General features: G+C 41.4%; 1 protein-coding gene across 1 annotated transcript in view; it reads left to right on the top strand.

Annotated features, from left to right (window-relative positions):
* Positions 1–1771: 1771 nt before the first annotated feature.
* The window catches only part of cadm4 (cell adhesion molecule 4), a 365953-nt gene continuing 350935 nt past the window's right edge, over positions 1772–16789 (top strand). Inside the window, 1 exon segment of the mRNA XM_034174031.1 lies at positions 1772–2027. Coding sequence (XP_034029922.1) covers positions 1931–2027 — 97 coding nt within the window. The 5' untranslated portion in view covers positions 1772–1930.

Below are 16789 nucleotides of genomic sequence, written 5' to 3'. Positions count from 1 at the left end.
GAAGTGCAGCAAAGACAAATTTGTGGGGACGGCGCTGTGGATTGACAAGAGGATTGAAGGAAGAGGAGAAAGAGCAAGACAGAGTGTACTGGACGGATAAACGAAGGGTATTTTTGGAGATCGATTTGAAGAAGTGAATAGACTTTGTCCCCATCTGTCTCCTGCTGGCACCCCAATCTCCCTGACTGGAGCGGCTGTTCTAACACCAAAACAGAGTCATTTTGTCAGCGTCAGTCCTTTGACCGGTGAAATCTTGTGGAAAGATTGGCTGTGATCTGCTTTGTGTCACGCCCAAAGCCATTACAGCTGGGTTTGTCAGGGTGCAGGGCGTGCGTGAGCACAGGGGGATGCCGCGTCGTAATCTCAGGATGACACCCGCCGTTTATTCCATCAGATAGTGCTCAGTGAGGTGTGAGGTGTGCGCTGCTGCCTGTCGCAACTTGTCTTTGCGTGACAAACACGCATATTAAACACGCAAACACACAAATACTCCGCTCTCAGAGAGTGGTGATCTGGATCTGAAACACAACAGGTTTTGAGATCTGTGTGTGAGCCAATGCACTGGGGTCGCTGACTGCCCCTGGCGGAGCGTCTAGCGCTGGAACAGTTATTCAAATCAATGCCGTACTATTATACTGTCTTCCAGCCTGTGATTAATCCCGGCAGTGTAAAATTACCCTGTAAAAACACTGTCCGTTTGTGCTACAGTGTAGGTACGATGACATATCACAACTGAAACAGTTGACTAATCCTCCGTTCCTTGCAGGAAGTCAACAAACTTTAATATCTCAAATCAAAGTACTTGACATTTTGCTTGGTGCTTGTGCACGTTGGTTTTTCTGTGGCTTTCCAGAGCAGTGTTCTCAGATCAGTGGGTTTTATTTAACCTTAGCTGCTGGTAGATGAGTTACAGCATGATAGTCCTCGTCCCTCCCGAGGCCAGGTCAGCTCAGCCGTAGTTCAAAACAGCACTGACGTCTGGCTGGAACTCTGCTTGCCTTGTTAAAATCAGGACTTTTTTTTTAAAGCTTGAACACTGTTGGTTCACATTTCTCCATCCTTGAGGGGCACTGCTGTAGGTCGCTCCATTTGACATTGAGTCAACATCAACAGAGATTATTTTGACTGGCTTTTGAAGGCTTTTCCCTCAGCTTGTATCTGAGAGAAATACAGCATTATTGATATTTTCTGTTCCCCCGAGCTGTGTGGGTTGACCTATAAGACCCAGTCTATTTGTTGTGGTTAATTGTGTGATCTGTATCGAGACACTCGGATCGCGGAGCCGCCTCTGGCTTTGACGCTGTGGTGTACTGTCCGTGATTAGCTGTTCCTTATTTGGTTAATTACCTGTTGTTATTGAAAACCCTTATTGGTGAACAACACAGTGCTTCAAGGTCACTTTTATTATTGCTTTTTTCCCGTTCATTGATCTGACAGTCTCTAGCTTTGATCTCCGAGGAGCTTTGTGGGAGAAAATAGCCATCTTAGCACGGTTTCTTTAGCGGTTTTGCTCACATACGACTGAGCCGAGGAGTCGGAGAGTTGATGAATGCCATAAATTCTACGCAAGCCTCACAATGACACAACTTTTTGCTGTTCTAAGATCATCTCAGTGTGTTTTGATATAGCATCTAAGGCTCTAGCTTGGTTAGCCCCGTGGGCTCTGGTTAAACCTTCTCCAAGGCGTTGCAGCTGAAGGTATTACTTTGTGTGTGTGTGTGTGTGTGTTGTGGTGTAGAAGGCTGTTGTCCTACAACAACTTGTGTCTGACTAAAGCTGGGCAGTCAGTGTATACACGGTTTAGAACAGATCAGTGGGTTTGTGTGGGTGCGTGTGTGTGCTAGATTGTCTGTAGCAGTGCAGGCGGGGTCACAGAGGAGCCATTGATCAAACGTGCACTTTCAAACACACACAGACACAAAGCTGCTCAATGAGGACCACCCGGAGCTCTGTCCTCTGCCGCCTCCTCCCCGCGCCCCTCTCTCTGGCCTTGCACAGCCTGGTCCTGATGTTGCTCTGCATCGCCCGTAAGTCACGCACACTTGAACATGCACGTACTTGCAGACAGACAGATGGAATAGAATGTGCAGTGTACATTCTGCAGGGAACCTCAGGTGTAATTACCAGACTAAACAGGAGCACTCCAGTCAGTGCACGCACAGCCAGGCAGTCTTTGAATTGTTATTTGGTGTTTATCTAACTGTTTGAGGTTCCATCAGCACGGTCTGAGTGCACATTTCACTCTAACAGCATGTGCATAAAAAATGATTGTCTATCATTGGATTCTGTAAATGAGCATGAAGATCAGGCTGGTAGTTTTTCAGGAATTGGTGGGAAATCGCCGTGTCTCAACAATGAAGCAGTGGAAGCTGACTGATCAGTCCAACAAGGCTTGTGGAGATTGGTTGAAAACCTTTGGAGAAATTGATTGAAATGTACTGAAATGCTCTGTACCATGTTTAAATGAAAGTTTAACCTAAAACAAATCTACATCAGCAACATTAAAAATTAATTGGGTCAATTAATCTGCAGTTTTATGTAGAATGGTTGAAAACCAAACACAAAGGCCTGGCAAAGCCTATGAAGGGGTCAAACATGATGGTGTCTGTCTTTCACTCGATGCAAAGTGTACAGTCGTGTCATTTCTGTTACGCAGCTACGGTTTTTTTTGTTTTTTGTTGATCTGGTGCATCACTTCATCTTCCTTGTGTGGTCTTTTAATTTGCCAAGTTATAAGATGATAGAATTTATTGTTTTTGAGTTATTGCTTACACTACCTGGGATGAACTCATCCACTCACCCACTCATCTATGTTTTTCCTGTTTACCAGCGAAGGGAATTTTTCAGTGTTAATTTGACATTCAAAATAGTGTTAAAACAACTCTATCATGGTGTAAATCAAGTTGCTCAGCTCTAATGTAGATGATTAGTACAATGATGGTTGTGTTAACACTATGATAGAGTTGATTTAACACTATTTTCAATGGATCCATATGCAGTAACTACAATTTTGAATGGGACCATGTACATTCTTGTCCAAAGTCATCTTAACACTGCAAAATTTTCTTTGGGAGTTGTTTATAAAAAAAAAGACAAAGGCCACAAGTTGCATTTGATCCTGCAACTTTCTGGTCATGTGGTGGCACCGTTGTCACTGCACCACCAGTAAAGTTTCATTATATCACAAGAACTCTTTTCTTTGTAGAAACACTAACACTGTGCAAAATTTAAAAACAAGAGTGTTGTTAAAACACTTTAACTGTTCAAATAACTCTGAAATCTTTGAAATTTTTGATGTTGAGAGATTTTTAAAACTGCAGTTAATGTGTAGCAACAGTAATGTACCTCATTGTAATAGTGGGGTGGCATAGCAAAACAATTGTACATTTTGTGATAAAAGCATGGAATTTGGCACATGTATTCTAAATTAACTACTGTTTAGTTTCAGATATGGAGCCATCCTGGAGCTGATCTCTAATGAGCTACAGGGATCAATAAAGAATTACACAGGGGTCAAAATATAAAAATGCTCCAGTCATGTTGAAAACTATTCCACATTATTTCTCTGATCATAATGATTCTTAAACGGTATAGTTTGGACTATCTATGACTGAATGTTCTGGAGTTATGGGGTAAAAACAGCAAAAATGGTGATAAAGATCAGTTTCAGTTTGTACAGGGGTCAAAAGTTAAAGTTGCTCCAATTTTGGTAAAAAGTGATGCAAATTATTGGTTGAAATAAAAGGATTAATAAAAGGAATAGTTTTGACTATTAGTGTTGAATGCATTGTCTCCAAAGTAAAGGTCACACAAGGTCAACGTCCACTGGATTCTATGACGTATGACATATGTTACCCTGTAACATGATAACTAAGCATGACAAATGGTGCAAACTATTCTTTTTTTAAAATGCTATTAACTCAACCAATAATATGCATAATTTTTACCAAAATTGGAGCAACTTTAACTTTTGACCCCTGTACAAACTGAAACTGGCCTTTGTCACCATTTTTGCTGTTTTTACCCCATAACTCCAGAACATTCAGTCAAAGATAGTTCAAACTATACCTTATCGGAATCATTATGATCAGACAAATAATGTTGTATAGTTTTCAACATGATTGGAGCATTTTTTAAATTTTCACCCCTGTGTAATTCTTTATTGACCCCTGTAGCTCATTAGAGATCAGCTCCAGAATGGCTCCATATCTAAAAAATAAACATTAGTTAATTTAGAATATGTGTGCCAAATTCCATGCTTTTATCACAAAATTAACAATTTTTATGGAAATTTTAGCAAAGCGGCACCAGTATAAGCACAACCCTTCTGTTCAGTTCAACTGAGGCTGAATATTCCTCAAAGTACTCCATGTGAAGTTTTATGAATGTCCGATTGGGACCAAGATCCTAATTGGTGTTGATTGATACAAACTGGGATCCAGTGCAGTGCACAGCAAATGACAAACGTAGGAGGAGCTGCAGTGAATTCATAATAACGCAAGCTGGAGCTGAATTGCTCAAAATGGCAGTAATAAAGTTAGAATTGGTAATTAAGATTAATAATAGAGAGGTGATGACAGGATTGTATGCCCATGAGGGCTCAGGAAATGACAGACGGGACTAAGGGAGTAAAAGAAAAAAAAAAATGGACACAAAGACTTAAAGGAGACAGTCTCAAATGAAAACACTCTGAAAGAAAGAGAGATAAGCACAGCTGAAGTTGGTCCTCAGCGTTTCTGCAAAGCACCGAGTAAAAGAATTTTGGTTCGAGGAGGCTGGGAGAATAGAATAAACTATCTATATTGAGTAGTTGTTTAGAAAGAGACTGAGGAAAATTGCAGTGTCAGACACCAATATAAAGACAGAAATGGACCAACAGAGAAAAAGAACTAGATAAAAAGTTAAGCTGTGGAGTAGCAGAAGCAACATAGTTTGTGGCATTTGCATGAGAAGAGGTACAGTAGGAGGTATATTGTGATACACTGCAATGTGACACATACTGTCATGCACTGCAATATAATGCATATTCCGATACACTGCAATATGATACATATTGCAATACATTGTGTATGATACATATTGCGCTACACTGCAATGTGGTACATATTGTGATACAATGCAATACACTGTGATGATACATATTGCAATACATTGCTATTTGATGCATATTGCAATACACTGCAATATGTTAGAAATTGCAATACCTTATTGCAATACTGAAAATAGAGCTGAGAAGACAACTTGTTTTGTACCGCCTGGGTAGTCTTATGTTGACATCACATAATACTGATATCTCAGTGGACAAATTGATTCATAACCTTTTAATTTTAAATTGCCATTCTGATTCATTAAAGCAGTATTTGCATAGCACCATGTCACTGAATTTACCAAAGTTAAAGTTGCCATTAAAAAATAAAAAATAAAATCACATTTTAAAAAGTGCATACATTTTTGGGGGGAGGTGATGGTCTAGTGGATAAGCATTGGGCTTGAAACCAGAGGATCCTCAGTTCAAATCCCAGCCTGACCAGAAAAATCACTAAGAGCCCTTGGGCAAGGTCCTTAATCCCCTACCGCTTTGAGCATCTGATGCAGATGGAAAAGTGCTTTATAAATGCAGTCCATTTACTATTTATCTTCACCTCTTCTTAAATCCTAGACAGTGAATTGGGATCACAATGCAGTTCCACACAGTGCCTGAAGTCAAAGATTTATACAAGGCCAAAGCTTACAAATAGCATTTGGTCTATCCAGTGGTGGGCACAGTTCCACTAACCACTAATTAGCAAAGATAACTTTTTTGTTAGCAGATTAGCTTTTCAGATAATTTTGAAAACCATCAGCAGACCACTTAGCTTCTGCAAAATGGAGCTCCGCCAACTTTCAGTTCGCTAACTTTTTTTTTTTTGCTGGCATAGTGAATCAAAATCATACACTTTACTACTTATCTGTTGTGTGTTTTGCAATAGTCAGGCGACTGTGAGCTCAGTCCTCCCTCAGCAGTCTTGAATCTTCTTCACTGGTTGTTTTAGTTATTTGTAAAAACCAACACACAAGTTACTGTAATGTATGTGTTGGTTTTTACAAATAAATGTGCATTTGAAAGATGTATTTTTTTCATTTGTAAAAAAGCCATTTGTAAAACTGAAAATTCTGTTTGTGAAGTAATTCACGATCAATATGGGCTGCTATTCATCCAGTATATGGCAGTGTTCGATGCGTTTTGACCGGGGGGGGGGTTATCGAAAGAGGCATGAATTTCCCATAATGCCTTTCAGTACATGTGTCTGTTAAAGCTCAAACCTTCATAATTTAGTGCATTCCTTTAAAAGATATGTCATATATGTGATATTTTCTTTCTGTAAAAATGACACAGTTACCGTTTATATCGAGAGACTGTCCGGTCCCACTCTGGGACTCTTTAGAGTCACCAATTCATCTTACCTGCATGTCTTTGGAAGTGAGAAGATGCCGGAGCACCTGGAGGAAACCTACATGAACATGTGAAGAACATGTAAACTGTAAACACGGAAAACACCAGGTGGAAAGCAATCCCATGACCTTCTTGCTGTGGGGGCAACAGTGCTAAACAATAAGCCACCATGCTGTCCTTAATGCAATAATGTGAAAAAAACAAGAGTCATGTGACTGGATGCACATAAGCTTCCAAGAACAAGAGCATGAGTTTGCAGGTGCTGTTAATTATTGCACTACTTCATATTTTGTGTTTAACGCTAGGATATGTTTTCCATTTCCCTGCTGCACATCGGTAAACAAACGTTGTGCTGCAGTAACTTTCTCCTCTACGCTAGTAAACTCTCATCAGCTCAACTTTTTTGTATTTTTGATCAACACAAAGACGTTATGTGTGGTGGGGTGTTGTGGTGGTGGGAGCAGTTGTTGGTGTGTGTGTGTGTGTGTGGGGGGGGGGGTTGAGTTGACGATAGAGGAGTGAAGGAAGCAGGTACATTGAGTTTGTGTCCTGGCAGTCAGTGCGGTTATGTAATTCGGTTTTGTGTCTGCCCTGGCGCATGAACAAACCTCGCTCACATGTGCTGGATTTTAAATATACGCATGTACAAGTGTCTCACCATGTAGTGGAATTTCGTGTGTCAGACCAGTGCTTTTGGCTGTGTTGTGTCTCCAGTGTGGTAGCCGCCACGTAATAGCCCTGTAAATTTTGTTAAAGCTGCCACTGGGATGTTTGTGTGTGTCTGTGTGTGTGTGTGGTGACCATTGTTGCAGATTTGTTGGGACTGTGACAAAACCTGGGCCATAAAGCGCTGCACGGCGGATGGAACTAACCAACTTTAGCTGAAAGAAAACGTGAAGAAAAGAGGGAGAAGAGGGAGCGAGAGTAGGGAGAAGATGACGGTAGTTTGTGAAGGGTAAGAAGAGGTGAGCGGGAGAGCAGAAAGAATAATGGCATGGGTGGATGAGAGGAGAAACGCAGTGTGCGGTAGAGGAACGACAGAGCTATTGAGAGAGAGAGAGAGAGAGAGAGAGAGCGGGATGGGGCAAGACGGGGCTGAGGTGATGGAAATATGCTGAAGGGCTGGATAGACATGAAGATACGAAGGTCAAAACGAGTGATTGGGGATCGGAGAGGAGGTGCACAAAAAGAAGGATGATGATAATTGAACGAGGAAAGCAGAGAAGATAAAAGCTTTCAATGCCAGTGGAGGCAGCGTGACTTGGGAGCAAAGTCAGTGTTCAAGCAGGATCTAAGATATATGAATGAATGCAATAATAATGAGACGTTAGACATGAAGGGAGAGTTTTGTGCTGATTTGCAGCGTTGTGTTCACAGCGCACAAAATGACAGACGGTCTGAAGCTCATGTTGGAGACAAAGCGAGAGGCAGAGCAGCACACAGCATCGTGAAAGTATTACTCCCATTTCGCAACGGCGCAGCTGTAATTCCCCCACCCCCGCCCCAGCACCCACGTTGCATGGACATGTCTGACTTTCATGCTGATACAGCAGATTTACCCAAGTGCCAATTGCACCTGGTGCGTTCTGTGCTGTTTTTGCCCAACGCCAATATATGGCCATTGGGTATTGCGGAGACTGTGCATCTGTCCGTCCATCTGTCTGTGCTCAGCATAACTCCATTCCTATTACTACTAGGGTCTTCAAATTCACAGGGAGCCTTCTTGGGACACAGACCTTAGACAAGTTCAAATATGGCTAACCTTGACCTATTCTAAGGGGTCAAAAGTTCACATTCTTTCTACACACTCTTTCACTGTTTACATGATTTTACAGCCGAGGGTACTTTAGCATTGTGTTCTATTTGAAACATCTGGTTGGAGTTGTGATGACCTCCTCAAAATGTTTTATATGTTTAAAAACAGTACGAGTATAACCAAGTCTTCCTAGCGTTTGGTGATCTGTGATGAGCAGTGCGCCAACATCCCCCTTGAGCCTAAGGCGCACATGGAGGGTTACCGAGGTGCTGCTCACTGGGAGCTGCTTAAATAGCCAGTGGAATTATCTTAAAATGAGGTGTGGTCAGGCTCAGTGATGCTGGAATGCTATCATGATGAGGGAGAAATTGATTGTGCCATGGAGCACAAAAAAACCTGTGGAAAGCCCAGCGTGGAGCTGTTCTAATATTTATCTGGTGCAGTATTCTTTACATACCTTACATCAGCAGGTTTATAATCAACGTCATCTCTGGTTGTACACACAAAGAAACTGACGTAAGCACAACCATGAAACAAAAGGATTGTAAATCAACTAATGGAAAAATAAAGAAACATCACCCTGCTGCTTCAATGCTTCACCACAGGGAGCTTTGGTAGCCGCTTCTCGCTGCCATGCTGTGACACACTGCCAAAGAGGCATTTAGGCCCCGTGACTTTCGAAATAGCATTTTTTTGTTTGTTTGTTTGTTTTTCCATAGCAACAAAAGAGAGATTCAATGTAACATCTCATCTCAGCACTTTTTTAAGAATTAAAAAAAAAAATTCTTCATGGGATTTGTTTCGATAACAATACTAAACACCAAACAATATTTTTAAGATGTACAGAAATAAAAAGCACTCACCTGCATCTGTCCTCTCTGCTGTCACAGATGAGGGTTATTTTGGTTTTCTTTTGTCTCTGTTGTGAATAGAATCTGCTTTTGCGCCATCTGGTTCGCTGAAAAGGCCCCGCAGTGAAGTTTAGGGACTTTCAACTTAAAGTCACAAAAGGTCAAATTTTCTAAAAAAAAAAAAAAAGACTCAGGGTTGGAAAAAGATGCTGCCACTTAGACAAAATGCTTTACTTTTGTGCACTTTCTCAGTACGAGCAGATTCCTTGTGCATTCTCACTGTAAACAGTGATGACAGAAAACACTGCAGTTTCTTTCATGAAAATTCAGTAAGGTATATCTTATATATTATATTCCAATTTTAAGGTGGAACTATGCTAGTATATAAACATATACCTAAAAAGGAAGAGTAAAATAGGAGAGTAGAAAAGAGTACAGTAGAGCCACTTAGGTGCCTGGTCTTGAGAACCAGGGATGGTAGGTTTGTTATGCCTAAAACAAAACCATCACTATTTAAGCAAATAAATCCAACTATTTTGTGCTAAGCTGTTTAGAATGTGTGTAATCGAAGTGAAGTTGGACTCGCACCATGCGCCACAGATCATGTGCCATAGAGTGTCAAGATACGACCTGAAAAGTTAGTTTATTTCTAATGACAGATGTACCTACCACATATAACATGATGACCGTGGCCATGCAGCATGCAGGACAGTGTCGTCTTTCTATTTGTGGTGTTTATTTCTTTTGAATCTTTTTTGCGTGGTGTTATGAGACAGTTTTGAAGAAGACAAACATAAAAAAGGGTGAGAGAGATGGAGAGACATGCAACAAAGGTCACACAATATGGAACATGTACTGTACCTGTGGATCCTGAAGACCACACTTTGTGGTGTCACAATACTTCACCACTCATCAGCTACCATTTGGTTGTTTTTTTCTAACATCTTTAAACGAAAACTTCTACAATTTTGAAAGGATATCTACAGTGCATACTGCGCTCTGCAGGACGCCATCCTTTTATTACTGTGTCCTGCCACGGCACGTGATCATGCAGAGCCAGAATGATTTGAGGTAATTTCACTTTTCTGAAAGTGAACACCCAGACAGTCAAAATGATCTGGCCTAGATTTGACCAATGTCAGCCATAAGTTCTGGCACAGATGACTGATACACCATTTTGCTCTTGCTTGCCTCTACTGGTGGTTGGCTCTCACTGCGGTATTGTATCACTTCCTGTTCCGGAGCACAGCGGTGTTTTTCTGTATCTGTTAGCTGTTTAATCTGCGCAGTTAGATTGATCTAGTTATCTAGATTACGATTTGTTTCCCAGTGTAATCTTTACGTGCCTTAACTAAAGCACTCCTTCTGCTGAATCACCTCTAAATTATTTACACATTATTCACTTTGCGTGTTTTTAGGAATCCGCTAGCTTAGCGTAGCTACTAGCTCTTAGCCGATTTAGCATGGCGGCTTCTCCTGTCTCTCCCGCACTTTTCTGCTCTGGGTGTGAAATGTTTAGTTATTCCTCGGCCTCCTTTAGCAGTAACGGTACTTGTAATAAGTGTAGCTTATTTGTAGCTTTGGAGGCCAGGCTGGGCGAATTGGAGACTCGGCTCCGCACCGTGGAAAATTCTACAGCTAGCCAGGCCCCTGTAGTCGGTGCGGACCAAGGTAGCTTAGCCGCCGTTAGTTCCCCCCTGGCAGATCCCGAGCAGCCGGGAAAGCAGGCCGACTGGGTGACTGTGAGGAGGAAGCGTAGCCCTAAACAGAAGCCCCGTGTACACCGCCAACCCGTTCACATCTCTAACCGTTTCTCCCCACTCGACGACACACCCGCCGAGGATCAAACTCTGGCTATTGGCGACTCTGTTTTGAGAAATGTGAAGTTAGCGACACCAGCAACCATAGTCAATTGTCTTCCGGGGGCCAGAGCAGGCGACATTGAAGGAAATTTGAAACTGCTGGCTAAGGCTAAGCGTAAATTTGGTAAGATTGTAATTCACGTCGGCAGTAATGACACCCGGTTACGCCAATCGGAGGTCACTAAAATTAACATTGAATCGGTGTGTAACTTTGCAAAAACAATGTCGGACTCTGTAGTTTTCTCTGGGCCCCTCCCCAATCAGACCGGGAGTGACATGTTTAGCCGCATGTTCTCCTTGAATTGCTGGCTGTCTGAGTGGTGTCCAAAAAATGAGGTGGGCTTCATAGATAATTGGCAAAGCTTCTGGGGAAAACCTGGTCTTGTTAGGAGAGACGGCATCCATCCGACTTTGGATGGAGCAGCTCTCATTTCTAGAAATCTGGCCAATTTTCTTAAATCCTCCAAACCGTGACTATCCAGGGTTGGGACCAGGAAGCAGAGTTGTAGTCTTACACACCTCTCTGCAGCTTCTCTCCCCCTGCCATCCCCTCATTACCCCATCCCCGTAGAGACGGTGCCTGCTCCCAGACTACCAATAACCAGCAAAAATCTATTTAAGCATAAAAATTCAAAAAGAAAAAAATAATATAGCACCTTCAACTGCACCACAGACTAAAACAGTTAAATGTGGTCTATTAAACATTAGGTCTCTCTCTTCTAAGTCCCTGTTGGTAAATGATATAATAATTGATCAACATATTGATTTATTCTGCCTTACAGAAACCTGGTTACAGCAGGATGAATATGTTAGTTTAAATGAGTCAACACCCCCGAGTCACACTAACTGTCAGAATGCTCGTAGCACGGGCCGGGGCGGAGGATTAGCAGCAATCTTCCATTCCAGCTTATTAATTAATCAAAAACCCAGACAGAGCTTTAATTCATTTGAAAGCTTGACTCTTAGTCTTGTCCATCCAAATTGGAAGTCCCAAAAACCAGTTTTATTTGTTATTATCTATCGTCCACCTGGTCGTTACTGTGAGTTTCTCTGTGAATTTTCAGACCTTTTGTCTGACTTAGTGCTTAGCTCAGATAAGATAATTATAGTGGGCGATTTTAACATCCACACAGATGCTGAGAATGACAGCCTCAACACTGCATTTAATCTATTATTAGACTCTATTGGCTTTGCTCAAAAAGTAAATGAGTCCACCCACCACTTTAATCATATCTTAGATCTTGTTCTGACTTATGGTATGGAAATACAAGACTTAACAGTATTCCCTGAAAACTCCCTTCTGTCTGATCATTTCTTAATAACATTTACATTTACTCTGATGGACTACCCAGCAGTGGGGAATAAGTTTCATTACACTAGAAGTCTTTCAGAAAGCGCTGTAACTAGGTTTAAGGATATGATTCCTTCTTTATGTTCTCTAATGCCACATACCAACACAGTGCAGATTAGCTACCTAAACTCTGTAAGTGAGATAGAGTATCTCGTCAATAGTTTTACATCCTCATTGAAGACAACTTTGGATGCTGTAGCTCCTCTGAAAAAGAGAGCTTTAAATCAGAAGTGCCTGACTCCGTGGTATAACTCACAAACTCGTAGCTTAAAGCAGATAACCCGTAAGTTGGAGAGGAAATGGCGTCTCACTAATTTAGAAGATCTTCACTTAGCCTGGAAAAAGAGTCTGTTGCTCTATAAAAAAGCCCTCCGTAAAGCTAGGACATCTTTCTACTCATCACTAATTGAAGAAAATAAGAACAACCCCAGGTTTCTTTTCAGCACTGTAGCCAGGCTGACAAAGAGTCAGAGCTCTATTGAGCTGAGTATTCCATTAACTTTAACTAGTAATGACTTCATGACTTTCTTTGCTAACAAAATTTTAACTATTAGAGAAAAAATTACTCATAACCATCCCAAAGACGTATCGTTATCTTTGGCTGCTTTCAGTGATGCCGGTATTTGGTTAGACTCTTTCTCTCCGATTGTTCTGTCTGAGTTATTTTCATTAGTTACTTCATCCAAACCATCAACATGTTTATTAGACCCCATTCCTACCAGGCTGCTCAAGGAAGCCCTACCATTATTTAATGCTTCGATCTTAAATATGATCAATCTATCTTTGTTAGTTGGCTATGTACCACAGGCTTTTAAGGTGGCAGTAATTAAACCATTACTTAAAAAGCCATCACTTGACCCAGCTATCTTAGCTAATTATAGGCCAATCTCCAACCTTCCTTTTCTCTCAAAAATTCTTGAAAGGGTAGTTGTAAAACAGCTAACTGATCATCTGCAGAGGAATGGTCTATTTGAAGAGTTTCAGTCAGGTTTTAGAATTCATCATAGTACAGAAACAGCATTAGTGAAGGTTACAAATTATCTTCTTATGGCCTCGGACAGTGGACTCATCTCTGTGCTTGTTCTGTTAGACCTCAGTGCTGCTTTTGATACTGTTGACCATAAAATTTTATTACAGAGATTAGAGCATGCCATAGGTATTAAAGGCACTGCGCTGCGGTGGTTTGAATCATATTTGTCTAATAGATTACAATTTGTTCATGTAAATGGGGAATCTTCTTCACAGACTAAAGTTAATTATGGAGTTCCACAAGGTTCTGTGCTAGGACCAATTTTATTCACTTTATACATGCTTCCCTTAGGCAGTATTATTAGACGGTATTGCTTAAATTTTCATTGTTACGCAGATGATACCCAGCTTTATCTATCCATGAAGCCAGAGGACACACACCAATTAGCTAAACTGCAGGATTGTCTTACAGACATAAAGACATGGATGACTTCTAATTTCCTGCTTTTAAACTCAGATAAAACTGAAGTTATTGTACTTGGCCCCACAAATCTTAGAAACATGGTGTCTAACCAGATCCTTACTCTGGATGGCATTACCCTGAGCTCTAGTAATACTGTGAGAAATCTTGGAGTCATTTTTGATCAGGATATGTCATTCAAAGCGCATATTAAACAAATATGTAGGACTGCTTTTTTGCATTTACGCAATATCTCTAAAATCAGAATGGTCTTGTCTCAGAGTGATGCTGAAAAACTAATTCATGCATTTATTTCCTCTAGGCTGGACTATTGTAATTCATTATTATCAGGTTGTCCTAAAAGTTCCCTAAAAAGCCTTCAGTTAATTCAAAATGCTGCAGCTAGAGTACTGACGGGGACTAGAAGGAGAGAGCATATCTCACCCATATTGGCCTCACTTCATTGGCTTCCTGTTAATTCTAGAATAGAATTTAAAATTCTTCTTCTTACTTATAAGGTTTTGAATAATCAGGTCCCATCTTATCTTAGGGACCTCGTAGTACCATATCACCCCAATAGAGCGCTTCGCTCTCAGACTGCAGGATTACTTGTAGTTCCTAGGGTTTGTAAGAGTAGAATGGGAGGCAGAGCCTTCAGCTTTCAGGCTCCTCTCCTGTGGAACCAGTTCCCAATTCAGATCAGGGAGACAGACACCCTCTCTACTTTTAAGATTAGGCTTAAAACTTTCCTTTTTGCTAAAGCTTATAGTTAGGGCTGGATCAGGTGACCCTGAACCATCCCTTAGTTATGCTGCTATAGACGTAGACTGCTGGGGGGTTGCCATGATGCATTGTTTCTTTCTATTTTTGCTCTGTATGCACCACTCTGCATTTAATCATTGGTGATCGATCTCTGCTCCCCTCCACAGCATGTCTTTTTCCTGGTTCTCTCCCTCAGCCCCAACCAGTCCCAGCAGAAGACTGCCCCTCCCTGAGCCTGGTTCTGCTGGAGGTTTCTTCCTGTTAAAAGGGAGTTTTTCCTTCCCACTGTAGCCAAGTGCTTGCTCACAGGGGGTCGTTTTGACCGTTGGGGTTTTACATAATTATTGTATGGCCTTGCCTTACAATATAAAGCGCCTTGGGGCAACTGTTTGTTGTGATTTGGCGCTATATAAAAAAATTGATTGATTGAAGATCTGTGAAATGGATGAAAGCCTGTTACTTTTGGTGGAGCAAGCCAATAACTCATGCAGTTTTTGTATCTGGACCAGAACCATCTCCAAAACAGATGAATATTTTTTCCTGCAGCAATTTCAATTTCAATTTATTTTCATTTTTATAGCGCCAAATCACAACAAGGTTGCTTCAAGGCGCTTCACACAAGTAAGGTCTAACCTTAGCAACCCCCAGAGCAACAATTTGCCATAAATGTCGACTTAAGACTGATTTTTAGTTCATTCTCATATGGATGCACCACTGCACAAGAATTTGGGGGCCAATTATTTGGACGCACACATATTAGGCAATTACTTTGAAAAATGGGACATGTGCAGGAGTGACATAAATATGCAGTGAAAAATTTAAGGCTTGGCCCCCCCAAAAAAATTAAATGTGAGAGGAGAAAGCAAAGTGTATATATATATATATATATATATAAATATATGGGAAAATGTGTCCAAACCTTTGACTGAGTACCAAGGTTTCTTCCATTTCTGGGTTCATCCATTCATTCATTCATTGCCTGCTGCTTATCCAGGTCATGGTGGCAGCAGACCAACCAGCTCAGCCCACACTTCCTTCTCCTTGGCCAAGTCCTCTGAGTCTTCCTGGGTGATTCATTCCAAAGCCACCTGAGAAAAATAATCCATCGAGCATGCCCTGGTTCTTCCCCGAGACCTCCTTCCAATTGGACCTGCTTGGAAGACATTCCCTGGGAGACCACCTTAGCTTAGCTTAGTGTAAACTCAGATACCAGATGGAGGAACCTCAGTTCTGCTACTTGTATCTGTGAGCTCGTTCTTTCGGTCATGACGGAAAGCTTGCGATTTTCAAAATGTCTTTGCTCTGCGATGTCATGGAAAATTCCATTATTGACGCTGGTGGCTGTTCACAGTGAAAGGACAATGAAATATGGAACTGGAAGGTCTATCATAGAGCCAATCAGTTTCATGTGAAGTAAAAACCATCTCTTACAAAGTCATATTTGCCATATTTTACATTGATTCAGGCACAAATCCGTAAAGTAAACCCAAGTTGATGTCTTTAGCAAAATGGGCCAATAACATTGTAGATCTAGTCACTATCAGCTGATGAGGACAAATTTCAGGTAGCCTGGGATGGCCAACTGATGCTTGCAAGCATGAACTAGGCCAGAACTGACCCAGCTCCAAACTGGATGAGCATTTTTCTTATTATTTTTTCAGTAGCTGGCCCGAGTATGGTGAACATCCTGCCCACTCCAGAATGGGGCAGCAAATGGTTGCATCTGTAACTTAGATCTGTTGGTCTAGAAACTGACTCTGGACCCAAATCAGGTGCTTTCTGAGAAGTTATTCTACCCTGTCTTCTGAATGTATTTTCTCTCTGCTGTCATTTGGTGTTTTGGAGAATTTTGCAGTGCAGAACACAAGAAGTAACAATACCTCTCACTCATGTGCATCACATGCAACGGTCTCAGAGTGAAAACGAACACGTTAAGAGAAGTACAGAAAGTAAAGAGAGGGCTGAACTGTATGGCAGGCAATTAAAACAGGCAAAACACTGGGAGGAGAGACTGAGTCACTCAGCCACCACTCATTTGATTTGCCCTCTTGTCCCATTCACTTTACTCCCTTTTTCTCTTTCTTCTGCTCTCTCTCTCTTCCTCTCTCCCAACATCCTCCAAACAGCGCGATTATGCTGCTGACTTGAGCTGCCGAACAAATCGCATTTACAGAAGGAGAGTGTGGAGATGGAAGAGGCAGAGAGACAGGAAAAGATTCCCACTGAGTCACAAGAAAAGGAGAAAAACTAGACAGAGATTGCAAGGGGAATGAAAGTGTATTGCAGCTTTGAAGGAAACTATTGCAAAGGACCAAAAAAAATAACACAAAGAAAGAAAAGGAAGA

Source organism: Thalassophryne amazonica, chromosome 7 (assembly GCF_902500255.1).
Source record: "Thalassophryne amazonica chromosome 7, fThaAma1.1, whole genome shotgun sequence".
Classification (NCBI taxonomy): domain Eukaryota; kingdom Metazoa; phylum Chordata; class Actinopteri; order Batrachoidiformes; family Batrachoididae; genus Thalassophryne; species Thalassophryne amazonica.
Note: the sequence above shows the minus strand (reverse complement) of the source record. Positions and strands in the feature narration are given on the sequence as shown.